The sequence below is a fragment of the Athene noctua genome, chromosome 5, assembly GCF_965140245.1.
Source record: "Athene noctua chromosome 5, bAthNoc1.hap1.1, whole genome shotgun sequence".
Taxonomy (NCBI): domain Eukaryota; kingdom Metazoa; phylum Chordata; class Aves; order Strigiformes; family Strigidae; genus Athene; species Athene noctua.
This window is the reverse complement of record NC_134041.1, coordinates 18,286,350-18,313,293: the sequence shown is the minus strand read 5'-3', so window position 1 is coordinate 18,313,293 and position 26,944 is coordinate 18,286,350. Positions and strand designations below refer to the sequence as shown.

At 37.8% G+C, this 26,944-nt stretch overlaps 1 protein-coding gene across 2 annotated transcripts in view; it reads right to left on the bottom strand.

Moving 5' to 3' along the window:
* The window catches only part of ZNF326 (zinc finger protein 326), a 30,104-nt gene extending 4,986 nt beyond the window's left edge, over positions 1-25,118 (bottom strand). Inside the window, exons 1-12 of one of the 2 annotated variants that reach the window (XM_074906544.1) lie at positions 24,987-25,118; positions 24,410-24,484; positions 18,093-18,219; positions 15,617-16,022; positions 12,651-12,849; positions 10,815-10,849; positions 9,836-9,923; positions 7,429-7,543; positions 6,242-6,389; positions 5,831-5,930; positions 4,381-4,511; positions 3,294-3,389 (exon numbers count right to left, since the gene is read on the bottom strand). In XM_074906544.1, coding sequence (XP_074762645.1) covers positions 3,294-3,389; positions 4,381-4,511; positions 5,831-5,930; positions 6,242-6,389; positions 7,429-7,543; positions 9,836-9,923; positions 10,815-10,849; positions 12,651-12,849; positions 15,617-16,022; positions 18,093-18,219; positions 24,410-24,484; positions 24,987-25,002 — 1,536 coding nt within the window. In that variant the 5' untranslated portion in view covers positions 25,003-25,118. The remainder of the gene's footprint in view (positions 1-3,293; positions 3,390-4,380; positions 4,512-5,830; positions 5,931-6,241; positions 6,390-7,428; positions 7,544-9,835; positions 9,924-10,814; positions 10,850-12,650; positions 12,850-15,616; positions 16,023-18,092; positions 18,220-24,409; positions 24,485-24,986) is intronic. The other variant, XM_074906545.1, reaches the window with a different exon arrangement.
* Between the last annotated feature and the right edge of the window lie 1,826 nt (positions 25,119-26,944).

Below are 26,944 nucleotides of genomic sequence, written 5' to 3'. Positions count from 1 at the left end.
AAAGATGGTTACCAGCACTATATTAGGATGATAAAGATCACATACAAGTTTTGACAACTGGAAACCTTCAGTTCTGGTATAGTAGTTTTCTGGAAACTGAATGGAGATGTTCCCAACAATGCTCCAAAGCAGCAGCAGCACAAGGAACAGAAGAAGCATTTCATTACAGAAGACATGATATAGAAAATGACTGTCCTAGCAGTAGGGTCCAGTAGAAGACTTGGAAGAATGATACACATGACAGAGTTATTCCAATACTAATAGATCCAAGGAAGCTGCATCAGTAAATTAAGAAGGGCACTTTTAAGAAAGGCTATTTTCCACCATTATGATTCTTGTTGCTCTCATCATCAGCTATGGCACCAAAAACTGTTGTCAAGCCCTATGTGGACCCTTGTTTTTCCTTTCCATTTGTAACTCTGGTCACTGACCAGAAGCATAACAAAGATCAGAACCTTTATAAAACACCAGGAGCACTTCTAATGACACATAATCTAATTTACTGAAGCTGTCTTCTGTTCAATTTGGACACTAATTGCAAACAGCTTGAAATAAACAAAGAAATCCCAAATGACACAGATTTTTTTCTTAGGCTAACTTCATACAGATCCTTCTGTTTTCAGTGGACACCAGAGGCACCTTTACCATGTAAAAAAAGAAAAATGAGAAAATAAAACTTAACTCAGTGAAAGCTACCAGAGTTGATTTAACCTCTAACCTTTGCTACAGCTGACACATTCAAGCTTACAGAACTAGCTGAAAGATTCAAGTTCAAGTGTGCATACGTATTTAGCATGTACAGGTAAATACTACTGAGTTTGCATTTATTTCTTAAAAATATTTTTGCAGTGAAATTTGAAAATCTAAAACTGACTTCATAATTAAGTGGTTAAATATGAAAATATCTGAAAATGTTTACAGCCAAAAAAAATTTTCTTTCAGCTTTTCTTTTCACAGTGTAAACTAGAAACATGTAGTTAAAGAAAAATGGAAGTCCGAGTGTTTGCCAAACAATACATTTGAAGCTGCAAGTTTGTTTAAAATGGACACATCTCTTTCTTTCCTTTTGCACATATAGCAACCGAACTGTGGAGCCGTCTCTAGTTAGATTAAATCAAAGAGCAAAAGAGATTTTTCCTTAAGTGTTGGGTAGAGGAATAAGTCACAGATAGAATGGCATTTTACTCAAAAGAAGTGGCCAAGGTGACAAGCAATAACAACTGCTGATCTTACTCCAGATCAGAAGTCATGAGCCACTCCCTCATTTTCAGCCAAACATCAGCCAGAGCCTTCAACCTTGAAAAGTCTTATAAAATGCAACATGAAGTAAATATCCTCAAAATTGATCACCTGCTGCCAGGTGTCAGGCAGCCAACCTACCCAAATGACATTAAATTGTCACCCTCCAAGCAGTTATTAAGTAGGTCCATGAGACAATCAAAATAACTGAAGCAGAATTTTCCCATACAAAACCACAATGGGAGAAGGAGGGTCCCAAATACCAGTTGTGGTAAAGAGTGGATGACTACTACTCTCAGTAGATTGTGGTTCTAGAAGGTAGCACTGACCTCAAAATACCTTCCCTAATTAAACTTTATTTGGGATATGCACCTCTTCTACACCACACATTAAAAGAACAAACTTCCCAAAATGCACAGAGAAATCCAGCATAATAGAAAAGAAAAACAAAAATCTTTTTTGCTCATGCCAAACTGTATCCATAGGGATGCATAAATATCAGGAGTTGATGAGCTGCAATTTTGTTCTCCTTCTCTCAAAGGCATTTGTGATGTTGATGACCTGCCTTTGTGACTTGGTACAAATCTATGCAAGCCTCACAAGTCTTCCCTGTTCTGAATTTCCTCCATTCATGCTGCATATGCAGGGCAGACAACACTTTCCAAAACAATGTTGGGTTCAGGGTGGTTTTGGTTTTTGTTGTTTTCTGTGTTGTTTTGGGGTTTTTTGGTTGGGGGATGGGGACGTGTATTTCCCCAAGCCAGTCTGCCCTTCATCTCAAAGCAATCTATTTTTGGCCATAACAAGGATTTCCTCCTCTCCTGAAAGACTTACAGGCACCAAATGTCTGCATCACATGCTCCGATTCATCACATCCTGTGTAATAAAACCAGACTCCTTCAGTCTGCAGTTGATTATACAGTTGGAAAAGGATGAGAAGGATTTGCATAACCTTCTGCATACATCTCAATGAGCAGGTGCTGCTGAAAGTGTACTAAATTCTGAAATTTTCAGTGGTCTCCTTGTGAAGACAGTCCTGTAAATTTTATCTTCCTCAGTTTTCCAACTGATAAACGGCAGATTTCCATTCCCCCCCGTTACCAGTGTTCCCTGAGGGGGCTGCAGGGGACAATGCACAGGCATACCAAGCCAGAAGGAACACCAGAAGAGATGGCTGCAAATACACACAGATGTGCCAGGCTGTGGTATCTGGTCATTTGCTACCTTTTCTTAACAAAGAGCAGTTGTTTGAAACTGACTCACACAACCAACCATACCTAATGTCGCAGGACATGACCAATTTGACATTTTAAAAATCACAATTAACTTCTGCATTGGCTCATATCTTGTCATGTTTCTGCACCACAGTATGGCTTTGTCTGAGAGCCTACTGTCTGGGCACAGACAAAACCAGTTAAAAGTAACTGCTAGAAATAGCTACCAATTGTACTACAGAAGTTGTCACTTCACTGGCCCAGAAGAAAAAAACCTACGCATTTTACTAAAATGAATTCACTTATGTTTTTGAGGCCATGTATCGGCAACACAGGCTGCCATGCCTTTTAAATTCTCCCATCATAACAATTACTGTTGTAAGCTTTCATTTTTTGTATGCTGCCATGAATCCTAGAAAATCTATGGAATAAAAGTTGCTGAATAGTGTGTGCACTGTACTTCAGTACAAAGCCACACACTGAAGCTTTTGCTTCTAAACATAAAGACTGAGTCATTTGTAATACATTCTGAGCTCTACAGTTAGTATTACATCTGTTTGGGACACTGCTGATACTTTCCTGAAGCTTTTTTTTTTTAATAAGAGCATCTAATTAAAAATTGACTGGATATACATATAAATGGTAAACCAAGATCTGGTATATCTGAAGGTGGTCGTTTTTTTCTGCAAATGAAGTTATCTGAGACTGGTAAAACACATTAAACATATATTCAATCTGTGAGCTATCTAGAAGGCAGAAACAGAAGACAGAGCACTGAGGCTGAACTCCATCAGCATGGACGAAGCTTACAGGTTACTTTTTTTTTCATTTACATCTTACCTTCACATACAGCTCATATCGTGCCTTGACTATAGGATTATTCAAGATACTGGTGGCAGTAAGAACACTCTCCCTTTTTATTTGTTCTCTGTAGGCCTAAGAAACAAGTTTTACAGTGAATAATTATTACACACCTATTTGAGTGACAACTGTCATGCAAATTTGAATTCATGGTCAGTTTTTGTAAGGAAAATAGTGAATGAGCATTTCATGCTGCAGTACATTCTTAGCATTTAAGTCCAAACCACATAGTAAGTTCAATTAAATTTAGTTTGTTGCTTTAGCTTGATCAAAGGATATATTCACATCTTGCTTCTATAAAGAACTACAACCACACACCTGTCTACAACTAGTTACCTGTTCTCATCTACAGATAACACATATGCTTTTCCATCACAGCCTAAGAAATTGTTGGAAGATGTTCCTGCTCATTGCAGGGGTGGTAGACTATCTGACCTTTAAAGGTGCCTTCCAATCCAAACCATTCTATGATTCTGTGATATTTCATAATCACAGAAGCTCATATTTAAACAAAATATTACTTTGGCAATCTTGCTTCCCATGACAACTGTGATTTTTTCCACTCACACTACTCTTTCAACCCTTCTACCAACCTTAAAAGCACATCATTATAAATTTTAAGAGGGACCAATACCATACTAATCCTAATTCTAAACTGCTCGCTTCTCTTCAAATTAAAAAGGTAATAGCCAAGCAAAAAAAAAAAGACACCAGGTTTGTTATCTTGCTGGAAGCATATGTATTATGTTTTGCAATTTGAATTAAAAAAAAAAAAAATCTTTCCAACACTTAATGGCAGTAAAAAAATTCCTGTAGAATAAAAAGCCATTCCTAGTAACCTTCTCAAGACTTAACTACTGCTATTAGGCACACCAACTGGGGGTGCTCAAGTGCTGGCTACTTCATGAGCCATTATGTTTACAAAGTATAACGAGAACATTCTAGCCTTCTAGAGAACAAGTAATACTAACAAGAACTTAGAAATTACTTGCATAGAGTACCACAACATTTCTTACATACTATGAGATTATGCTTGCTTTTTTTAAAAAAAAATTACATATCTTACCTGTTTTCCTTTTGTGTGATCAGGAGATTTTAAATGCTGCTGAACAGAACTGTGTAATGCAGGAACATACACACTGCAAGCACTGCAGTGAACAGTCTCAACTTTCATCATATGGTCATCAGCAGTAACCCCTGCCAAAGATATAACAAATCATTAACACAAAATGTGTTATTCAGTGAAGTAGAAGAGGGAATCGGTTGTGTTATAGGAAAAAATTAGAGCTCTCAGTTGTTAAATATGTCAAACCGAACCATAGGGGAATATTCACCCAAATTCAGGCATCAAAATTAGGCTCTCTGAACTCCAACAACTACTGCTCTCCACAGACTATATATGAAACCTAGGCCATACGTTTGCTGTCTGAGCTTATGATATATGAACACCTATCTACCTAAACAGAGGGAAATAAAAGCAATACAACAATCAAATTGAACTATTTAATATTAAAAAATGCTGTCTATTTAAAATCAACAATAACTGAATATCCTTAATAATACACATTTTGATAGAAGAAACAAAGCTTCACCAAAACAGTTGGATTTAATTTACCCCTCATAAGAGCAACTAATTTATTTCCTTGCCTCCTCTCACCACCAGGAAGAAGCATATAAATCCAGTTCCTGTTGCAATTTTAAATATTAGCTTGTCAACAGTACATTCTGATCATAAAGGTAAATAGGCCCTTCAGTACTTAAGGAAAGTAAACAAAAAGAATCTGTGAGATCGTTAAGATGTTCGCTATATCCGTTTTTATGTAGCTCTTAACATTTAAATTCGAATTAAGGTAGTATTTGAATACAGTTACTGCCTAATGTAAAGGTATTCAAAAGATGCTCCCCCTGGCTCCAGCACATCTTTTGAAATCCCTAAAGCACAGGATAAAGTGGAAGGATATGGCACAGCAAGGCAGGGACACACAAAATGCTCTAGAAAATTGTCTGTAGGGCAGCCAAGAGGAAAAAAAATTCAGGCCAAGATGCATCTTGGGTAGCCAAGATCAAACTCCTTTTGTCAGCATCCCTCAACCATGGCAACTATCCCACTCTAGATTATCCAGATCCTTGACATCGTATTTGACTATTATCACCTTGCTGCTTTATTACACACTCTGTTTCAATCTACCTGCATCCACCTGTTGCTACTCCTCATGTATTATACAGAATAAGACTGTGGCAAAGCCCAATAATTCTGTCTGTCAGGTACCTAGTACAGTGTTATCTTACTTTCTGATAAGGCTACCTGGGTAGCAAACATAAATAAGGTTTGCTATTTCCCACTGCTTTCATTCCATACTATATCAGAAATGAAGCAAGGAATCCCAACCAGGTACAGAAAAGGTGTGAAAATTAATCATTTTAATCCTAACATTTTATCAAATTTGAAGAATGAAAGGCAAAAAGGACAAGTAGAGGTCCATAGTATGTACTTTCACATAAAAAACATTACTTACCTTCCATTATATCTTTTTCAGCAGCTTGAGCATTTTCTGTTTGGTTACTTGTCTGTTGCTTACGCATAGCCGTCTTCTTAAATTTATTCACCATGCACTCCTACAGAGAATCAGAAAAAAAAATTGTAACACTTGGTGTATGATTGTTTATATTCCAATAGGACCCTATATTCAAAGTATTATTCAGAATAGCTCTGTAATAAGTAAGAGCAATTACTTGCTAAGACACTGCTTTTAATTGTAAAAGTAACTGTTTTTACAGGCTCTGAATTTGCTTCAACTTTCAGTAATACATGCTGTGCCAAAAGTAATCCGCAAAAGGAATAATGATGATAAATTAAGCATATTTTAAAGATAAATGGCAAATTCTAATGTCAAAGTATTATATAGATCAAAAACCAGTTGTCTTACATGAAGAAATTCCATCACTACTTTGTCAAATTTGGTTTGCTTCTGGATATGATCCAATGTTTCCTGGTGAGCTGCACTCTCCAGATGCGACTCAATTTCTTTTTCTTCAAATGTTCGAAACTTGCAAAATGAGCATGTAAATGCCATTCTATCAAGAGAAATACATTAAATAATATTACTATTAAAGAAACATTCTTTCTTCTCTCCTCAAAATTATGAGGACTTGAAAACCTAATCAGAAAAGGAATGGGAAAATCATTGTTTAAAGCAGCCTAAGTGAAAAGGAAAAAACAAAATTTCAGTATTTTACTATTACCGGTAACTGCTACAAGAACCAAATATAAATCAGGCCAGTCTGAGTAAGGAATTATCTATGCAGAAGGTGAAAACAGTGAAAATCAGAAGCTAGCCATTTAAAAACCACATTGTTCTGCAAGTATATCTATCAACAGCTTTCTAGTTTGTGTCACCTTTTGTAGCACTTCTCATAGTCAAGCTAGTCCACTACTTCCTAACTACAGCTAGTCAAAAAAATTACTGTAAATCTCATTTTCCATACAAAAATGATATAATGTTTATAAGGCAATATGGCTTCCTCAGTACAATGAGGAAAAGGTACTAATGCTGTGATCATATACCACGCTGACAGAATAGTTTTGTACAGTGCCAGCATTGTGCCACACTTGGCTGTGGCAAGATTAAGAAAAGTTACAGAACCATCTACTTATTTTTGCTATAATTTTTGCTCACCATACATATAAACCCAGAATAAAGTAAATTTCTAACAGGTTATTAAGTCAGCATAAATATATATTTAACTGAAACAAATACTTCAAAGGCAGTACCATTCTAAGCTGTCTGCATTGGTGCACCTGTCAGGGAGAAAGGGTTAGGAAATGGTGTATTTTCTGACACAGCAGAGGTCCAAGTGAAACATCCACTCTTCTAAGCCACAGTATTTGGGTGCTGGGTTTTGGTTTGAATTTGTTTGTGTTATTTTTTTGGTTTTGTTTTGGGGACAGGGGGTTTGGGGGGTGGCAAAGGATATGTTTTTTTTCTTGTTTCTTCATTGCATTTTATTTTACTGAAATCTGTCCAAAGGGGCTTTCAGGAATGAAAACATGTTCTTACAAAAGGATAAAGGGGAAGAAAAACACTGCACTCAAGACAGCAGTTATAGCACAAACCTGTATCCATCACCGTATTTTTCACTGTTTTTTTCTCTTCTACGCCTTTGCTTCTCTCTTCTGGCCTCAATTCTCCGCTTCTCTTCTTCCTCACTTTTAACTTCTCCTTTGCCATCTTAACAAGATTTTAAAATGTTACATTCAAAAAAAACCCAACAAACAAAAAAAGCCTAGTAAAAGTATCTGTCTTCCCTGTCTCCTCCAGAAACATCTCAAAATGCAGAGAAAGACCCGATACCAAAGTGGTTCAATGGCTTATTTAAATGCCATAGAAGTTTTGCTTTGTTTTCCTCCTCTAAAGACAACCAATTTAAACATTACTTTCCAACAACACAAACTTAGTAGTTAAGGGGTTACACTCTAGATTACATTTATGAAAGTAAAGAAACTCAGAGTTAAAGCAAACCCTACACTGTTGGCCCTAATTATTGAAGGCTTCTTCAAGTCAGTAACCAGGAAAGGGTACTGGGGGTGCATGGGGAGAAACACATTATTTAAAACTCTCCATGATTTTAGAGCATCATTGCTATAATCCCCTTACATAAAGAGAAACTATCTAAAGCCATTCTCTTCTGCTGAGAAGGCAGTTTCTAAAGTCAAAGGTTCTCATAAAGGAGTCAAGGCAGTGTTTCATTAAGGTATGGTACCCAACCTGAACATCAACAACTTTATTACTTTTCCCCACTAGACTCCGCTTGATTTCAAAGAAAAATGTTCCAAAGATTTTTAGATGAAGAAATAAACCAGTGAAGGAGAGCGAGCTGGGGGATGGGGGGGTGGACAGACAGGATGGAGTGACAACACAGACACAGGGACAACAACAAAAAAATCCCACCACACAACAAAAACCCATCCAAGCTTTTAAAGAACAACTTCATTAAATATCACCTGGAATATAAGAGTGCAAACAAATAAATGACTAGAAATTAGCTTTGCATATTAAAGACTAAGGACATTCACTTTTTGCTTAAGTGTACTTATGTTCGCCTTTCCTATGTCTGCTTTAGAAGCCTATGGACAAAGGGAATCATTACAGTATTACCAGTGATTAGTTTTAAAGCAGGAAAAAGATCACTTAGTTTTCTTTTGCAGTTCAACCTTAGGAGAGAGGTCACCCTCCATGAAAACTGCCTCCATCGAAACAGCAACAGAAAGGAATGTACAGCAGCATAATGGGGAAAAAAAAAGAAAGACTTGCAAAAAACTCTGATTCTGAAGCATCACTGAGTACTGAAAACATTTCCACTGACTAACAGCTTACACTTCATTACCAATTACCCCAGGGATTTTTATTTTGTAGGAAAGTTTCAAAAATTACTCTGATGCAGAGAGGAGAAAAACTGCTATCTAAATGATATATTTTTAAAAATTCAGTATGAAAACAAAAAACAACCACCCACCCACAGAAGCAATTCCCATCATTGATCCCAGGATTTAAATTTTACTTAGTGCCTTATCTTCAACCCTGGAAACATGCAAAAGTTCACTTTGCTGTAAAAATCATCTGGTATGACATTCTGTGGAGTGAAATAGCCTATATCTTATTACCCCTCAAGTTCACAAATTCCAGTGCTCATCCTGTTACAAGCTGGGGAATAGAAACCTAAATCTACATATAAACTGGGACTCCCCAGTAGGGCTCCCAATTTCTTTCAGTGCACTTAACGCAAAATTTAAAAATTAGAGAACCCACACAGTTAAAAAAATTCCTTTTAAAATTTATGATTTCAAGAAAAGAAACTAATCAGTTGGCTGCCAATTTCCAGCACTCCTTACCATCAGGTTAGCATACATACACAATAGGGCAACACACAAGGGAAAGCAGACTAAAAATAGTTTCAGCCTTAATACTAGATTTCTTTGTGTATGTGATTGAAATCATGACAGTTAATATACACTTTAAATGATTTTATGAAAACTAGTAATTGACCTGTTTCATTAAGACTACACACGAAATGGACCCTGTGTGCTTGAGAGCAGCTCTTCAAATTACCTAAATCCACTTTTATAGAAGGGACTCACCTAGGATTTAAGGGTGAGGTTGGTGAGATAGTAGGATAAATAACAGGATGTGTGTGATGAACCAGTGAGATAAACAACATTTAAGCAATGGAATGGCAGTAAGTACAGAAGTCCATTTAATTTCACAAAAATTAAAACAAGTCAAACAACAACACACAGAGATGATCAGAAAGCAGAGAAACAATAAACATGTGAAGAACAAAAAAAGTGATGGGTGGAGGTTACAATCTTCTCCATGGTCTGAATTTATAGACTCTTCAGAAAAAAACCTCACGCTACTCAATAACTATCAGAGATCATACATACAGGCTTACTTAATCTATTCACTAAAAGTCACACAGATACAATACCTACCATATCTTACCTGACAAGCAAACTGACTTACCTCCAAAAGTCTGATATCCAAGATCATAAGCATCTCTTGTAAAGTCTTCATATATTACTACTGCACCACTTGTGTCCACTTCAATTTCCTAATAAAGTCAAATCCATACATTTTATAAGAAAAAAAAAAAAGCAATGTCACTCTAAATCCAGAAAAAGACAGTGCAAGTTGTTTCCAATAATCTGTTACTTGCTATTTTTATCAGTGTACAAACACTTCAAGCTATGCATTTCTCCTTAAGGCCTTGAAATGTTTGTGTATTAATTACACAATCAAAATTTTCTTCTACACATTCTGACTTCCAGTTCAGACTTAAATACTTAGTTGAGAATATGTTAATACCTCCACTCACAAAGAAGGAAAATACCATTTCAGTCTTTCAACATGGAACCAGTATATATATACACACACATATACATATAGTTAGCTTACCAATCATGTTTTTACATATTGTTGCAACTGATCTCTCTGTAGGTGAAAACTAATTTGTACCCTATCAGAGAACATCTGTTAAGACTGGTTCTTTTTTAATCTACCCTCTCTCCTTGAGGTGCATCTTATCCATTCTTCCTCACTACTGTTTAGTAATATCTCTGTCATTTTCTACTTCATTTCCCAAACCACCCAAGCAAGTCATATGTGTACGAACTCAGGCTGACTACCTATGACAACATGAGAAGTACTCATATGACAGCTCTCTATGCATTACAATAGGCAGGGTCTACAAATACACTTTAAAATTCTTTTTCCAGACTATCTGCACAAGATGTTTCTTTCACTCAGAATCAGTAAGGATTTCAGGCTGCCACTAAAATAAAGACAGTTTTACATAAAGTGAAGAAAAAAATCAAGTTTAGAAAAACTTATATAGTTAAGAGCTTAATTTTTATAACTCTAGTTTAATAATTATAGACCTTAAGGTATACTGTGCAAATATCTGAAAGAATCACAAGTGTTTTCCAGTTCTGGGAATCTTTACCTCTATAGTAGAATCCTGGAAAGATGTCTTCATGTCTATAAACATAAAATGAGGAAGAAATAAATAATGCAAAAGTGCTGTTACTGTCAATTCATATTAAGGCAATAACACATTCCAGAAAAATTTAATCTTGTTATGCAGCTAGGACAGTCTACATCTACAATTTATCATATTTTAGTATTAATGCTAAGTGTATAGACAGTTTTCCTTAGCAATATAAACTAAACAGCCTTCTAGCAGCAATCACCTATATCTAACTCCACAAAATAAGAAAGGCAAGACTGAAAGGACAGTATGATTTTAAGATATATTTTCATACATATATTGTATTCCAATTGCATCCAATTTTCTATTAGTTGTCACCCACTTTTAGTTTTCAACTACATGATACGGCTTAGAGCATTCTGAAACTTAAAGGTTTCAGAAAATTGTGGTAAATCAATCAACAGTTTCTTCCCCCCAGTGTCAGACACACAAGACAGGTTGATTAAAAGTACATTCTAATAGGCATTATCTACTCCACTTCTTAAAGTAACTTCAATATTATGCAGTACATTGGTCCTTGGATTGTGGAAATCAGTGTGGGGGAACAGATAATAAATTAGAAGTGCTCTGTCTGAAGGTAGTTCAGAAAAGGAGAACCTACAAAAGTAGTGAAAGGAGAAGAGCTAAGAGGTAGAACTTTGAAATGCAAGTCTGGTATACCTGGATGTGTATTTTACAGATGTCATTTCAGCACAAAGCTGGCAAGTCCAGCAACAATGTTCCCAATACAAAAGGCAGAGGAACATATTCTATACACCCAATGCCTGAAATTTTTACAGTACTCTAAGTTAAAGGATCAGTTCTGTAACACAGTAGTGTAAACTAGAATTACAAAAATCAAAAATAAAATTTTAATGTGGAAGTTTCTGCCAAGTCTGTACTTTTACTTTGCAAGCTTTGGAGATAATTTTAAATGTTCACCAGGTGTGATTTAAAAACCAAACTATATAAACAACTGTAGATCCAAATTACTGAGGAAATTAGAAGCAGAAAAAACTAAAATTTGACTGATGTACATACTGTTCATAATATTTAATACTCAAGTTTACATTCCCTCAAAGCAAGTAATTTATTCAAACCTCATTAGTGATTTTTTTTCTACAGCTTTGTCTACAGTATCAAAATTATTAGAGTTGTAGGACATCTTTATGGAAGCTAAACAAATCAAGCGCCACTAGTACTTTGCAATTTATATTTCCAGTTTATCATATTTCCAGTTCTTCATTTCATTACAGCCTTTCATTTGCAAGAAGGAGCAATCTCTCTCTGCCTTTCATACATTAAAGTTTTCACTGTTTTCTCAGTTTGCCCACCGTTCCCTCTCCTCTTCATCCACACCTTATGTCTTTATTTTAGCTGCACTGCAGTTGATGTATTATTTTTTATATCTGTCAGAGTATTTGGACAGCAGGGTCAAGGCTCATGCAAGGGCACACTTTAATATTTGTCAGGCATTGTCATTTAAGGCAACCTGAGATCTTAAATTATTTATTTTCAGTTGTGAAGATTTCCCTCTAGGAAGTTTTTATTATAAAGTCTGAATGAAATAGTCTTCAGCAGCACATAGTTAAACACATCAAAATACTCGAATTCATTCAGCAAATTAATTTTGCAGTAGAAGAGCTACAGGAGTAAATTCGTAACATCTATTGTGGAGTACTTCAAAAGATAGAAAACAAAGAATTAAAAACAGCATATACAGACAGACTTCTTACTGAATATTAAACCAAAATATTTCCTAATTAATTAAAAAATAGCAATTTTAAGTTAATTTTGGCACTTGTTACTTACTAGGTGATTTTTTCTGGCTCAGCTTCAAAATAGGTTTTGTCATTTTGGGCTTCTTGATAAATGTCCCACCAGGTTTGTTATATGGCTGTGGTATCATTTTTCTTTTTATTCCTCTTGCAGCAACTGCTGCAGGACTGGGTTTGTTATGATAGTCAACAACAATTCCAGGTCTGTGCATTCCTCCAAAGTCTCCCATATGCTGAAAATTTGTGAAATTAAGAGAAAGATATTAGTATATGAAATCAGTGAAAATAAAACACTTGGTACAATAAAACTGTGAACTAAGTAAAGTCTGCATTCTAGAGCAAAATGCAGGGGAAATTTAAGCTCCTGGTTTGATGTTGTGTTATGCAATGGCTTTGTGGGTGTTGTCCAGTAGAATGAATACATATGTATAAACTGTGTTTCTGCTTATTCAGAACCATTGTCCAGACAATGAACACGTCTATCAGAGTTCATATCTCAGCCTAACATCTTGGCTCCTCTCTTCAGATTCTCTAGATGATGAATGACTTCTCCCTCTGAGAGTAAACAGAGCTAACTAACCAACCCAGGTTTTGACACTTCAGTGAGCAGTCAAAAAATTTAAAAAAAAAAAACCAAAAAACCAAACCACAACAAACAAGCAAGCTTCTTTATGCCAAATGATTAGCAGTGATTTGAAAACTAAGTAAAGCCTGCTGTCCAGTGTGAAACAGCAATTAATTGAAGGAAGGTCATTCTTTCTTCATCTTTACACTGAGTTCAGTACATTCAGAATTTAAAAATTGGGCCTAGAGGGAGTGATACAAAAACACAGCAGCAATAGGAATGAAAATTCAGTTGAAAGACTAAACTTTTCTATTATTTCTAAAATGCTGTACAGTCATTTGTGGATACTTGTTTATGAAAAGTTACCCCTTTGACAGCACAGAATGAGTGATCTGAAGAGAGAGATTTTTAAATAGCTGCAATATTTTCAGAAGTTCTAACACACTTCTAATATTAACTCAATTATTTGATTAATAAAGGGCAGAAGAGAGCCCACTGACTGGATGGGTGACTCAGATAAGCAGAAATATTTGTTTTGCCATGAGAAGAGAATTAGTATTACAGTATCAAAGTTAAAAAAATGTAAAAATAACTTCAATGTTTTTGTTATGTTAAAAGAACATAAAAATAACTTCAAATACTTTGTGAAAAATATGATTTTTTTTAAACACATCTTGAATGACAGGCATAATGTACCAAAACAGGCACTTTTCTTAATCAAAGTCCATGCACAAGATCTCCATGTTAATTTATTTAGTTGAAATAGTTATAGAACTATCTAGCATGTACATTTACATTGTATACATATAAATTTGACATGAAGTATGCACTTGGATAATTTCAGGTACTTTTTTTTTAAACAGTCAGTCTATCTATTAAAGGTGCAATGCATTTTACATATGGTAAGTAGTTTAGCCTTTACATTCTCCTTTATTACATAAAAGACTAGAAAGATAAATTTCAAGAGCAAAACAAAAAAGAAATAAGGCTACTTGGTTGTAACTGCACAAAGCTTTCAGATCTAAATGAGTTCTGAAAGAATGGCATCCAAGCTTAAGAACCTAACACTTTCAGCTTCACAAGCAGAGAAACAAAGATTAGAATCTATTTCTCATACCATGCTAGCTAGCAGCCATGTGCAAATCTGAGCTAAAATTTAAATATGGCAACTATGGTACTCAAGAATGCTGCAAAGTAAACTTTCTGGAACAAAACCACCACACAGTTAGGCATTTAAAAGACCCAGTAAAAAATTAACCTTCCTCTACACTTCAAACTACAAACAAGTTGTATGGTTTAATGATAAAGAATTGCTTCCCAAAGAAATATGGCACACTTAAGAATTTTAAAAGATAAGTTACACCTAGAGGCACAGGCAGAAAAGTATTCACTGAACTTTGTCCTTACAAAAAACTTGATCAGAATTGGGAATATAAAACCAAGATAAAGAGACACCATCAACTTAAAAGTTAGTACTTCTGTCAGGACTTTTTTTTTTAATCCTTTTCTGGGTTTTTTGTTTGTTTTGTTGTTTTTTTTTCTCCCCTTAACTCATTTATCATCAAGCATTGCTTCTCCAAACTGTGATCAACTATTTTGTGTACAGTTAATCATGCTGATTCTTGGACATACAGTTTTTACATCCTACACTGGAAAAGAATCCACTGAAAAGGAGTTTGAACATAAGTCTTCAAAACAAAATAACTACAAGTAGCAGGGCTAGGCAACTATCTGGAAATTAATCTCAATTCTATGAAAAGGACTTGATTTCAAGTTGATGATGCCCCTTTAACCATGCTTGAATTTTGAAAAAGAATCACTGTAACTGCTAACCACCCACCTTTGCCATTTCCTCCCCATCACCCTTCCAAGACACAAGTCAGAGTAAGAATTAAGCTTAAAAGACGACTTGATGTTTGATAAAGCATGTGTTCAACATATTAAAGAATTAGCTAAAACTTTTACCATTACAGGAAACAAACTACTCTAGCATTCACAACCTGGGTTTTATTTTTTGCTTATACATTGCACCTTTAACCTACTCAAAACTGCAAAAGACTTTGAATTAAACTTTTACAATATTCAAGAATTTCCCCACCAGCAGCAAAGATGCTAGTGTTTACAAGGAAAAATGCAAGTCCTTTTAATCCCTTTTAGACCAAACCTATTACTTTTATCTTCACCTTTCAAACAAAAGGAGAGATTTAACAAACCTTATCAACTAGTCTTCTATTACTCATTACTTTCAACAGAAAGAGGGACTGGGTTCTACTTGAAGACAGCTTCAAGGGGGTAAACAACATTGTCAACCATGATAGTTTGCTTGGACAAAAAACCCACACTGTACTGAACAGTGCATTCATTTTAAAGCAGTGGTCTTGAAAGGGTTTAAAAGAGTGTCTAGTGAAAAGAATCTGAAAAGATTCTGTACTTACTCCTCGGCCTCGGCCTCTGCCTGTTGATGGTCCTCCAAAAGCATCATAGTTTCTGCTTCCAAATCCACTTTCAGGATAAGCAGGCGTTCCTCTCCCCCGAGAGCCTACAGGTGCAGGCTTCATATGGGGTGAAGAAAAACTGCTGTAGGAAGAGTAACTCTCTCTTCCTCTGTCCTCCATAAACCCAGGCCTCAATTTTGAACGGGAGTAAGGTGCTTCCCAGCTAGACCCGCCCTGGTTTCTACCTCCGAAAGAGTCAAGGCTATTCCGGTAGGAGTTGTCAAATCGACCACCATAACTACCTCCGAAGCGGCTTTGTTCGGGTTCATTATAACCATAGCCAGATCTGTACAGATCTCGCCCACCCAGAGAAGACCCGGAGTCGTAAGACTCATAAGGTCCAAACCTGGAAAAGTTGCACAGTGAGGAGAAAAAAAAGTAAGCTTACTAATGTTATACATTTCAAAAGACAAGTTATCAGTTGACATTTATCAACTAAAATCAATTTATTACTATACTGGTCTGTACAGTTGTGTTATTGTTTAATCTTGATTAGGGCTGGGCAAGTCACACTATGACCAGATAGAAAGCTATCTGAGCCATTTTTGCTACAAACAATTCTAAAGTTCAGTATGCCTGAACTTTGTTTACTTAAAATTTTCAGCAACATTTATTTATTAAAACATTATTAGAGCCCAGCCCTAGTCTCACGAACATCATCACCTGCAGACATTCATAAGCTAGTCAAACTCTCCTTTTTTCAAAATCATGCCCTCATAGTCTAACAGTTAAACAGCAGTTAAAAGGTGGCTTAGTTCTGAACTGAGGAAAAAATAGTAAAAAAAATTTATTTTTAGTGGTACAGATGTGAGTCTTAAACACTCAACAGTTCTAATTTTAAACTAAAAAATACACACGCTCTTCCATTTATATTTGTACTTTTTGGAAATTTTCTTCCCTGTAAAATTCAATCTCCCAATGAAAGAGTTCATGACCTTCAGTGTATCCATCTTTCACCTGCAGACCATTAAGTCTATCAACTCAGGATTTTGAAAGTCTACTCAATGCATGCACAGTGGACACAAACAGTCCTTGGAATTTCAGAGTAGAGTAACAAGAAGCTGAAATCTTTAGTTATATACCAAGAGTTTGCTTTGCCTGGGGGGGGGGAAATGTGTGTTAGGATAGAAATCATCAATATTTGTAACCACTTGGAAGGGAAACACATTAGTGTCCCTGCAGGGTTATAATAAGGGTGATTCAGCAGGAGTTGGGAAAGACAACCCCTTGACTGATAAAATATAAACTAGAACAGACTCAAACTACTATACCTACAGTAAATGCCTTCGTTTTAAAATACGTTAGTCTCAGAAGACCTAGAGCTACACAGAAAATGACACTCTCTACAGGAAGAGCCCATGCACAATATTAACATTACATGGCAAGAGACATTTCGGTGTTCAAGTAGTCATTCAACCTCAATCATATGCAGATTACTATATGGTAGGTACAGCTCATTCCTGAATCTCTGCTCAGACTTTTAAGTGAATCTTAACATTTATCATTAAACAAATTATACTTAAATAAAATATTTAACAGAACCATGCAGCAAAACACAACACTTTTCCAGCCTTCCTACTTAGTACTGTCCCTGCCCAGTGGCACCACAGTGACTACAGCAAGAATGATACAGTAGTCTGGCTACAGCCAGAAAAGAATTCAAGGGCGCACACAAGAAAACCATCAGATATCTATGTTTTCTTCACATTTTATTTCTTCCAAGATAGAATCACTACTCTGAAAAGCATGCTGCTTTGAATATGATATTAAGACCTAAATCAAATCAGCTGCTTCCTACTGTTTTTATCTGAAAGAGCAAGAGTAACAGTATCCTAGTATTAAATACACAACTTAAGACCACTGCATCAGAATTTTTATTATTTAGACCAATCCATCTTACAAAGCAGCCCAGAACATGCACACAGTTTTGAGTGTAATCAGTACCTGCCAATGAAATAATCTGGACATGACTTTCAAATTCAATACCAAGATCATCTGAGCACCGCACATTCAAACCAAAGAACACACACCCTAAATGTTCCTTGAAAACGGAATGTTGATAGATTCAGTCTAAGGCACTAAACCAGTTAGGTCTAGTCTGCTATGGCAGAAATGGTATGTCAGGCCAATCAGCTACAAATTGCTAGCCATTACTGAAAAATAAAACTTTTTCCATTTTCATTCAAAGACGCGTTGTTTCACTGTCAAACTTTTCCACAAAAAAGCCGATTATTACAAGAACCTAGCTCTTACGGTTTAGTATTTGCCAGTATTTATTGAACATGAAGACTCAGAACGAAAGTGTTCATACAAAATCATAACAACATGCCTCAGGAACACTTAAGTTAGAAGACAGAATGATTTAAACTTAAATTGGATTTGATCAATTCTTGGGACAACTGAAGGATTATTTTACCTGTTACCACCACCACCACCTCCTCCGCCTCCACCTCCATGACTCTCCATCCCATAAGATTGGTTAAGGTAAGAGTCCATGGATCGTGGGCCACCATAGCCTCCATGCCCATAATCACGGTCCATGTCTAAAAAGAGAGCAGAAAAATGTTTATAAAGAAAGCAAGCAAGAAGTCTTATTAATTAATCTAGTTTAAATTCTTAAGTAAAAGATTTATTCTTTGCCACAGAGCTTACCAACAAAATACAAAACTGTCAGTTGCAAACCAATTTTGACACTGTGCTTAGGGAAGCCATGTGTCTTTGTCATCATCTGAGCACCTCTTAACCGAAATCAAATTCGTATTTTTTCCCAGTAGTGGGTAACTCAGGATTATTGTTTCATCAGCTGGAATTCAGACGCAAGTTAAATTAAGAGAATTAAATGGAGAAGTCCTACATAGAATATGTCAGAAGTTAGTGGAGAATTAAGACTACTTCCCACCCTTTTAACAATACACACAGCTCACAATTCAACACCGTAAGAAACCTTCACTCATGCTGACAGAGACTCTGGGCCAAGGTTACAAACTGTCACACTGCACTGCAGACTCTGTATATAAGCTACAAACAAAAGAATTTTCTCCCACCTAGCACAAAAAAAAAATCCACCCAAATCAGCACTGAGTTGCAGTTCACTAACTGCACCAAGATAATGGTATTTCATAGCTGAACTGGTGCCACTTCATGACATCTTTATATATTGTAATGAAGTCTGGCAGAAGAACAAACTTCCTCAACACTGGAAGTGCTATGTAAAAGTTCTGTTTAAATAAACACTCCAATTCAAAGCACTAAAACAGTGTCGTAGATCTACATAACGAGTTATGATCCACTGCCTTCCTGTAACGTTCTCAATTTGCACTTCACTGGCATTCTAGTGACCAAAACTGCTTCCCTGTACCAACCAACACTAACTTCTGGATAATACAGAGAAATTCTGGGAAGTCAAGCCTCACAGAAAAGGTAAAGCAGAGAAGAAAAACACAGTGAACACAGGAAGGATAAAAACAAAAACCAAGACTTGCCCACTCTGACAAGAGTATTTTATACATTTCAAAATCTCCAATTGTAAACCACTGACTTTTCCAGAAGATAACGGGGCAACCGGCTAACTTGAAGTCATAAGAAGTTTTCCTGTTCAAAGAAACATAGTAATTCTCTGTGCATATAATTCCAGGAAAATAACTGTAGTGACAAAAAAAAAGTCTCTATATCATTTCCTGTTTGTATCTGCTTCTTGTTAGCACCAGGCAGCCACTGACATTTACTTTCTTACATCTGTAAACAAGAATTCTGCAAATGGTATTGAGCTGACTGTATCACTTTCACACAGATGTTCTTAGCATGCCTGAATAGACTCCAACAAAGATCTCCCCCTGATTTTTTTTTCTTCTAACGATCACAAGTACTTTCTAAAAAATTAGTGATACTTCTGAAACAAAAAAACTTTGAACATGGAAGTCACACTGAACCTTTCCATATTTCAATCATGCAATAAAGATTCTGCAGCAAAGCATAAAAAAACTTCTCAAAATACTAATCGTCTATCACCACACAGCATCAACTTAAACTGTAAAAAGGTATTCTTTAAAACAATGGCTGAGCCTTTAAACTGCAGCATCTAATATTCCTCTCTGGTGTGACTGAATGATCTATCACCTAATCCAATGGAGTACCTCAAGACTGCCTACATAAAGATGCAGGCCAGTAAAAAGAATAAGGTAGTCAATAAAATAAATTCCGTTTCACAGAAATTAAGGTTACATGATCCAAGATACAAAAGGGGAGTTTTTTTGATGCAGTATATTATTCAAAAGACCCTGACATTCTGAAAACTGAAATATCTGACCAGAAAGCACCCAATAATTTACCTTAGTTTAACCTGCTCCTTATTACTTACAAACCCTGAGATGGCACAAAAATAATTAGGTTAAGAGTTGAAGAGGTGAATCAAATCATTCAGCAAGGAAGAACACAACAACCTGCAAGAAAGATCTCTGCCGCTGCAATCTAATTCTATTACAGTGTAGTAATTAGCGACCAGTGTTGTCCATATGCCAGAAGTTTGCTAGTGAAAAAAAAAAAAGCAAACCACAAAAACATTCACACTCAGAAGAACTCTTCCAGAAAATTGTTTGAAACATACTTTAGAAATAAATTTTTAGTCTAAAATTATTTAGCATGAAAGGAAATGCTAAAGTGTTTTACAAGCACAGGATAACTTCTGACAACCACTTTTGCTCAACGCTGTCCTTAATCATCCACAGTTCACGGCATCTCACATCACCAGTCTTGCTGTAGCACTATGCCAGTCCCTAAATCTTCAAATCACTGCCTTAAGACATGACCATCTCCTCCCTAACAGTGAACACCTTACTCATCCTTTCCAGACTCACTGCACTGCATTTATCTGTATTATAATACACTCACATTTGGAAAGGTTTAACAGGAGATACAAAAGGTACAAAGAAGTGAAGAGGGATGATCACTTCCATGATTTTCTTCTACAAGAAACTGGAGATAGCAAATGAAACTGAAAAATAACAAACTAAAAAAATTAATTGGATCCTTTCTCACAAAGCAGATACTTAAGTCCTAGAACTGCTCTGTGACAAGAAGTTACTAAAAATTTGCATGAATTTAAGAAAAAAAGTGGATAAATCCACTGACAAGAAATTAAAAGGATGTTGAACACGAAGACTATGTCTCTGGTTCAGAAAGGTCCCAAGCTACAAACCAGCAAAGGCATATAAATGTACCAAAGCAGTACTTGTACTATTCCTTCCACATCTCCAAACAGACAGTGCATGACTGGTGAGGTGGGAGAGACACATCTTTGACCTGACCTAATGAAGTGATTTTATGATCTCCTTCAAACCATTTCATTAAGTGTTCCAGACTGCTGAGCTATCATTCCAACCACTGGCCTCCTGGTTCAGTCATTCTGTCAGCTGCAAACTTTACTGAAGATTTATAGATTTTACACTTCATGACCAGAGCTTGACAAAGATACTGCAATCAAATTAAGAAGTGCAGTATTTCTTCAGGCCTTGAGCTTTTCTTTACTCTGAAAGCCTACTCTCCAGATAGGCTTTATGCTAAAAAGGGGGAAAATGTACAAGACAGTAAACACTCACTTAGGTGAACCGAAATAAAACTATTTCAATTTCTGAATGTAGTGGCTGAATAATAATCACTCACACAGCTTTAATTATTACAAGCTCAAGTTAAATAGCTTATCAGTTGACAAACCTCACAAGCACAAGTATCAAAATCCATTCGCACTGGCCTCTTTCACACTTTTGATTCTTCTACTAACTAAAGCAAGACAGATGGACGTTGAGCATTAAAAAAAGCTGTATCTGCATGGAAAAATTTCCTCTGCCTGGAACTTGCTCCCCATTCACTGTTATGTTAGCTTTTGCTGTCACCACCAGTGGAGATATGTAGAAGTTGCCTGTTTGTGCAAACTACTCTGATTGCAAAACTGGTTTCACACAGTAAAGAATACATGCTTAAGCACTGGAGAAAAAAACACCAGAAATTGCAGGGTCTCAAACTGAAAATCTGAAAGTGTATTACATTTAAGTTTAAACAGTAGCTTTATCAAAGAAACCTTTGAAGAAATATTGTATCTGTGTATCTATGAATACTACTGAGTGAGAAAGAGAAAAAAAAGAAAGTGATTCGTATTTGCTCCTAAAGTTTAAAAATGAAGGAGTAAATATCTGAACCAATGAAGGCATCTGAGACACAGTTTGTTGAAGAAATAAATCAGGTCTTGGTATCTGCAGTCCCTTGTATAAATACGGTGTGGATGAATAAGCTGTTGAACTGATGTACAGAAACAGAATTGCAAAGAACAATCTCATTTTTCATATCTAGATCATACTTAAAAGTCTACTTGTGTAGGGGAGAGGGAAGAGGAGTTACGTTTAAGGGGGGGGAAAAAAAAGGTATATTACCTCTAAAATAAAAAAGAATGGGACACACAAAAGATAAGTTCCATTTACAAATTAAAATGTTAATGCATATGTATTCCTTTGGATTAAAAAAAAAGCCATATCTGGTGGAAAGATCATTTAAAATAGCTGCAAAATAAATCTCAACAGTGAAGAAAAATAAAATTTTCCTTAGGAAAATAACTAGGAAGTTAAACATGTAGTAGATGAGACTTAGAATCCCTTGGTACAAAGGACTCTCTCTGACTTTAAGCTTTTTCTTTACACCAAAATTGTGTTCACAGCACAAAGAAACAAAATAATTTTCAATACTGTTCTCCATATGGAGCACATTAAAAGGCTAGGAAGATGAGAAAAACCTTGCAGTAATAAATAATAAATAAAAAAAATAAACTTCAGTAAAATAAAAATAACTTTTAAGCAATAAAAAAACAGAAGTACTGGCTTGAAACAAGTTAAATTTCCCTATATTTTAAATTCATAATCCGTACTGACAACAAGTTTAAGGATCCATTGTGTAGTAGTAAACAACATTCTCTCCAGGAACATTACATTTTTCATAACACTAAGCCTGCTTTAAGATCACTACCTTGACGTTTTAACACATCATTAAGTCCCATGCAAAACAAGGAACCAATCCAACAATGTAGATGAATTTTAGGAATATCAGCAAAAACCATTTCTCCTTGCAGATTAAAAACACAAGTTACAGTAATCAAAACACTAAGATGAATAGTCAGTAATGTTTCTATTAACATTAACAAAGTTTATTTCACAAGCCATGTCATCTCTGTCTCAAACCAAGTTATGAGCAAGGGACAATGGTGGAATTACAGCGGTCATCAGCCATCCAACGAAAAGTGCTTCACACTAGCTAAAAGTTTCCAACAGGAAGAACTGCCAAGAACTCAAATGAAAACTGGGCAAAGATGAAAACTCTCTACAGCCATCCTCTATCGCCATCTACTGGACCCCTAAAAAATAGCCTTTAGCCCACTATACAGAATCGGGGTAAGACAAAGATTTATGCGCGCCTTACTATCTACTTATTGTAAATAAAATGTATTTACTGTACATACAATGCACAAACATTAACGTTAAATGTTTCAAGCCGCATACATCATAATTAAACTTAATTATTAATAATACAAAGCTGAATTATCACAATGAAAACTATTATTACAGAAGTACATGAAAAGAAAAATCTAATTGTACAACATACGTTTGATTGGTTACTTCCTACAGGATAAGCCTGGATTCACTTTACTACTGTCATCAAATCTCAGAAAAGCAGGTTCTGGTTAATGGCTACAGCAAAATTTCCAACAAGATACTTAAACTGCCACTTAAGAAAAACCTTTTCTACTAAAAATCTAGACGACATTTATCTAGAAATCAAACAGAAGATTAAAAAAACAGGACCATAACTTTAATTATTTTACTATGGAGAAAGATAAATGCAAAACAATATCACTGGCAAAAAATCTAAGACTCAAGGAATGTATCATAAAAATGATCAGACTGAAATCGAAGATGCATCTGTAATCCAATGTGTTATTAGCATGTAACAGCCAGCAAGAGTATCAAGAGATCCAACAACAAACACTTATTTGATGACATCTGTAAATGAAGCCTGGGTACAGTTTATGGTAAAGCTTTTAAACTAACATACTTTTAGTACTTGCTTATGTGCTGGCAAGAGATGTCAAATAATTTCTTGAGTCTTACTAAACCCATCACCTTAATATCTTACAAAAATACATGCATTCTTTTTTGTTGTATCTATTTTTGGTAGTGTAAAAATAAGAGCTAGCTTTTTCTGTATCACATTACTTTATATGCTTTCTACATTCCTTCCCAAACTGTTAAAGTAAACTTTAAAGTAAACTTAAAAAAAAAAAAATCCCAAAACATCAAGTATGTCCAGGTTCTGTTTTTCCCATGTCTGCACAAGAGGGGGAAACATCCTCTTTCTTTTCAGTTGAGGTAGTAAGAATCAAAGACAGTAGTCCGTAAGAAAACAAAATACTGATTTATGCAAAAAAACATCATCATAAGAAAAGTCTGTATTCCACCCCCATCCCCACTCCTTGATCTCACAATTTTGATTTGGAACGTGCAGGAGTTCATGTTGACATGCCCAAGATGAAAATCAAGTCTCACTCCCAGCCAGTTATAACTCCTCCAGAAAAACAACATGTGCAGTCAAACCACGTTACGTACTTTTAATAACACGTTTGATTTTTTGCTTTTGTCAACACTGACTGTTCAGCCCCAACGCTTTTTACAGGTTAGACGTATTTATAGCTCATACCTGAGACTGACCCACTGGGCATGTTCACACCACAATGCATGGGGGTATCTGGGAATCTCCAATCTCTGTCTTCAGCTGGAGAGGATGGGTCAGTGAGAATGACTTAGTGCTTAGCAAAAGCTGGAGGGGAGAGACAGGGAGCCGCAACAAGAGGCGGCTCTCTCTCCTGTCGGATCTCCAGTCTCCTGACACGACCCCCTCACGGAGCTCGCCCCGAGCTCCCCCCGTCTCTGCCCGCGCCGCCCCCGCCCGCCGCCTCCCCCTCGCCCCCCGCTCGCCCCGCGCCCCAGGGCGCCTCGCCCCGCGGAGGGCCGCCCTCGCCCGCGCCCCCCGCCCGCCCGCGCCGCCCCCCGGGAGGGCCCTCCTCCCGCGCAGCCCTCCCGCCGCCGGCCGCCGCCGCCGCAGCTCCCCCGACCCGGGAGGGGCGGCGAGGAGGAGGACGAGGAGGTGGGTGAGGGGGGGACTCCGTCCTGCGCGGAACAAAGCGGCCGCTGCCATTTTGAGACGCGGCCGGGCCGCGCGGCGGCAGCGGTGGCGGCGGCCGGGCCCTACCCTTGCTCTGGGGGTGCGCCCTCACCTTCCCCGTAGTCCATGGCGGCGGCGGGCCCTGCTCCCCCGGACAGCTGACGGCCGCGGCAACCCGGCGAAGGCTCCGGCTTCTCTCAATGGCGCCTTCCACCACGGCGAGGCGGGACCTGCGCGCGGCAGCGCGGCCACAGCGCGCCGCGATTGGCCCGGGCGCCGCGTCACGTGAGCAGGACGACCTGCAAGTAGAAGCGGCCCGGGACCAGCGGTGCCGCCGCGTGAGGCGCTGGCGCGGGGCCCCGGATTGGCTGGCTCGCGAGGGAGGCTGCGCGGCGGCGGCCGCCGCCATGTTGGGCCCTGGCAGCCGCCATTTTGCGTTCTGGCGTTAGGCTTGAAGCAGCTCCAGGATTAGTAGTGGTGAAACATCCGCATCTCTGCCCTCCCACACACACCCCCTCCTTAGGTCCCGGTGAAGCGGCCGCTGCAGAAAACACACCCCTCGGTGCACAGGTACCAAAATCCATCCTTATGCGGAGCTAGAAGCCAGGCAGGGCCTGCCGGGAGGGAGCTATAGGTGGGTTCCCTGCAGCTCCACAGCCCCGGGCGTGAGGAGCCCCGTCCCACAGCCCTGCCAGCTTCCAACGGGGGCTGCTGCTGCATTGTGAAAACCAAATGGTTTTGCAAAATAAAAACACTAATTTAAGCAATGCCATCCCTGGAATGCCACCTTCGATGAACCTAATGTACTAACACTGGTTTGTCTCTCAATCCCAAAACAGTGTAGTTCAGTGCCTATAACAGGCTGCATTGAAACACAGGTAAACACAAATTTTAAGTTAGTTGTAAGATAACTGCTTCTCTGTGCAGCCAAAGATTTGAGGAAGAAACAGACTTCGCCCCAGACACACTGTGCAAAAAAAAACCCAGAAATCCTGTGTGAAGAGAGTATTTCATTCCTTATAGTTTATTGTTTTATATAACCCTGAAAGAAACAAAAAGAGGGGAAAATAAAACTACATGAAGGAGATGGCAATGAGCAGATCTGGTACAGAAAACCTGGGAATACGTCTCGGAGGACAAGCTGTGTGTGAACTTCCAGGTTGTAAGGGTGGGCAAAGCCACTACCTCCTGGGGTTTGATTTTGTCGGGGGAAAAGGGCTTCTTTCAGTCTCGAGCGGCTGACAGGATGTCATCAACAACTTCCAGTTTCTTCTCATCTGAAAATTAATAAAAGCCCCATTGCAAGAAAAGAATATTTGATTCACCCAGGTCCAAAGTCCAAGTTTTGTATTAAACTAAAACCCAAGTCCAGCAGAGCAGTGAAGACAGTTTCCCTCCCCGAGCTCTGGATGGCAGCAGATGCGAATGTACTTGAACCTCAGACCGGCTCGAGCGAGGGAAGAGCACGGCAGCCGGCAGTTTTCCCTGATGAGCTGTCCTGCGGTAGCTCTCAGCTCCCTCCTATCCCCAGCATCGCAGGAGAAATACATGCAGAGAAAATGGTTATTCTCCGCCAAAAGGAATCTTTCCTTCGGCTTCACCCTGTCTTCTCAGCCAGAGATACATTATGCTTGGGCAGACCAGTGATTTCGAGGTCCAAATAGCCCTCATACCAACTTGTTTGTGCACCCATCCCTTCACACATGCACATGCAGACCAGACATTTCTTGCATAGAACATGCGATTTATACAAACATTCTCCTATACGTTCAGGGCTGTGTGCCTCACGTTTGCAACACAGCAGCCTCTTTTCTGCAGCCTTTTGCACTGCACAGCACTGCTCAATCTGGTCTTAGTCTTGTGCTTGTGTACAAGAACAAGGAGCAGCATCACGCTGCCCTGCAGATGAGAGCAGGCCAGCCTGTGGGCTGTTACAGTCTGAGGGGCTCCTGCTGGAAGGCACCCACTGCCAGTGCCACTGGGCCTGCTCACCACTTCACCACAACCTGGCACAGATGTTGTCTCTTCTCGAGAAAAAAACATTTGAAAATTTTTCCCGTGCAAGGAAAT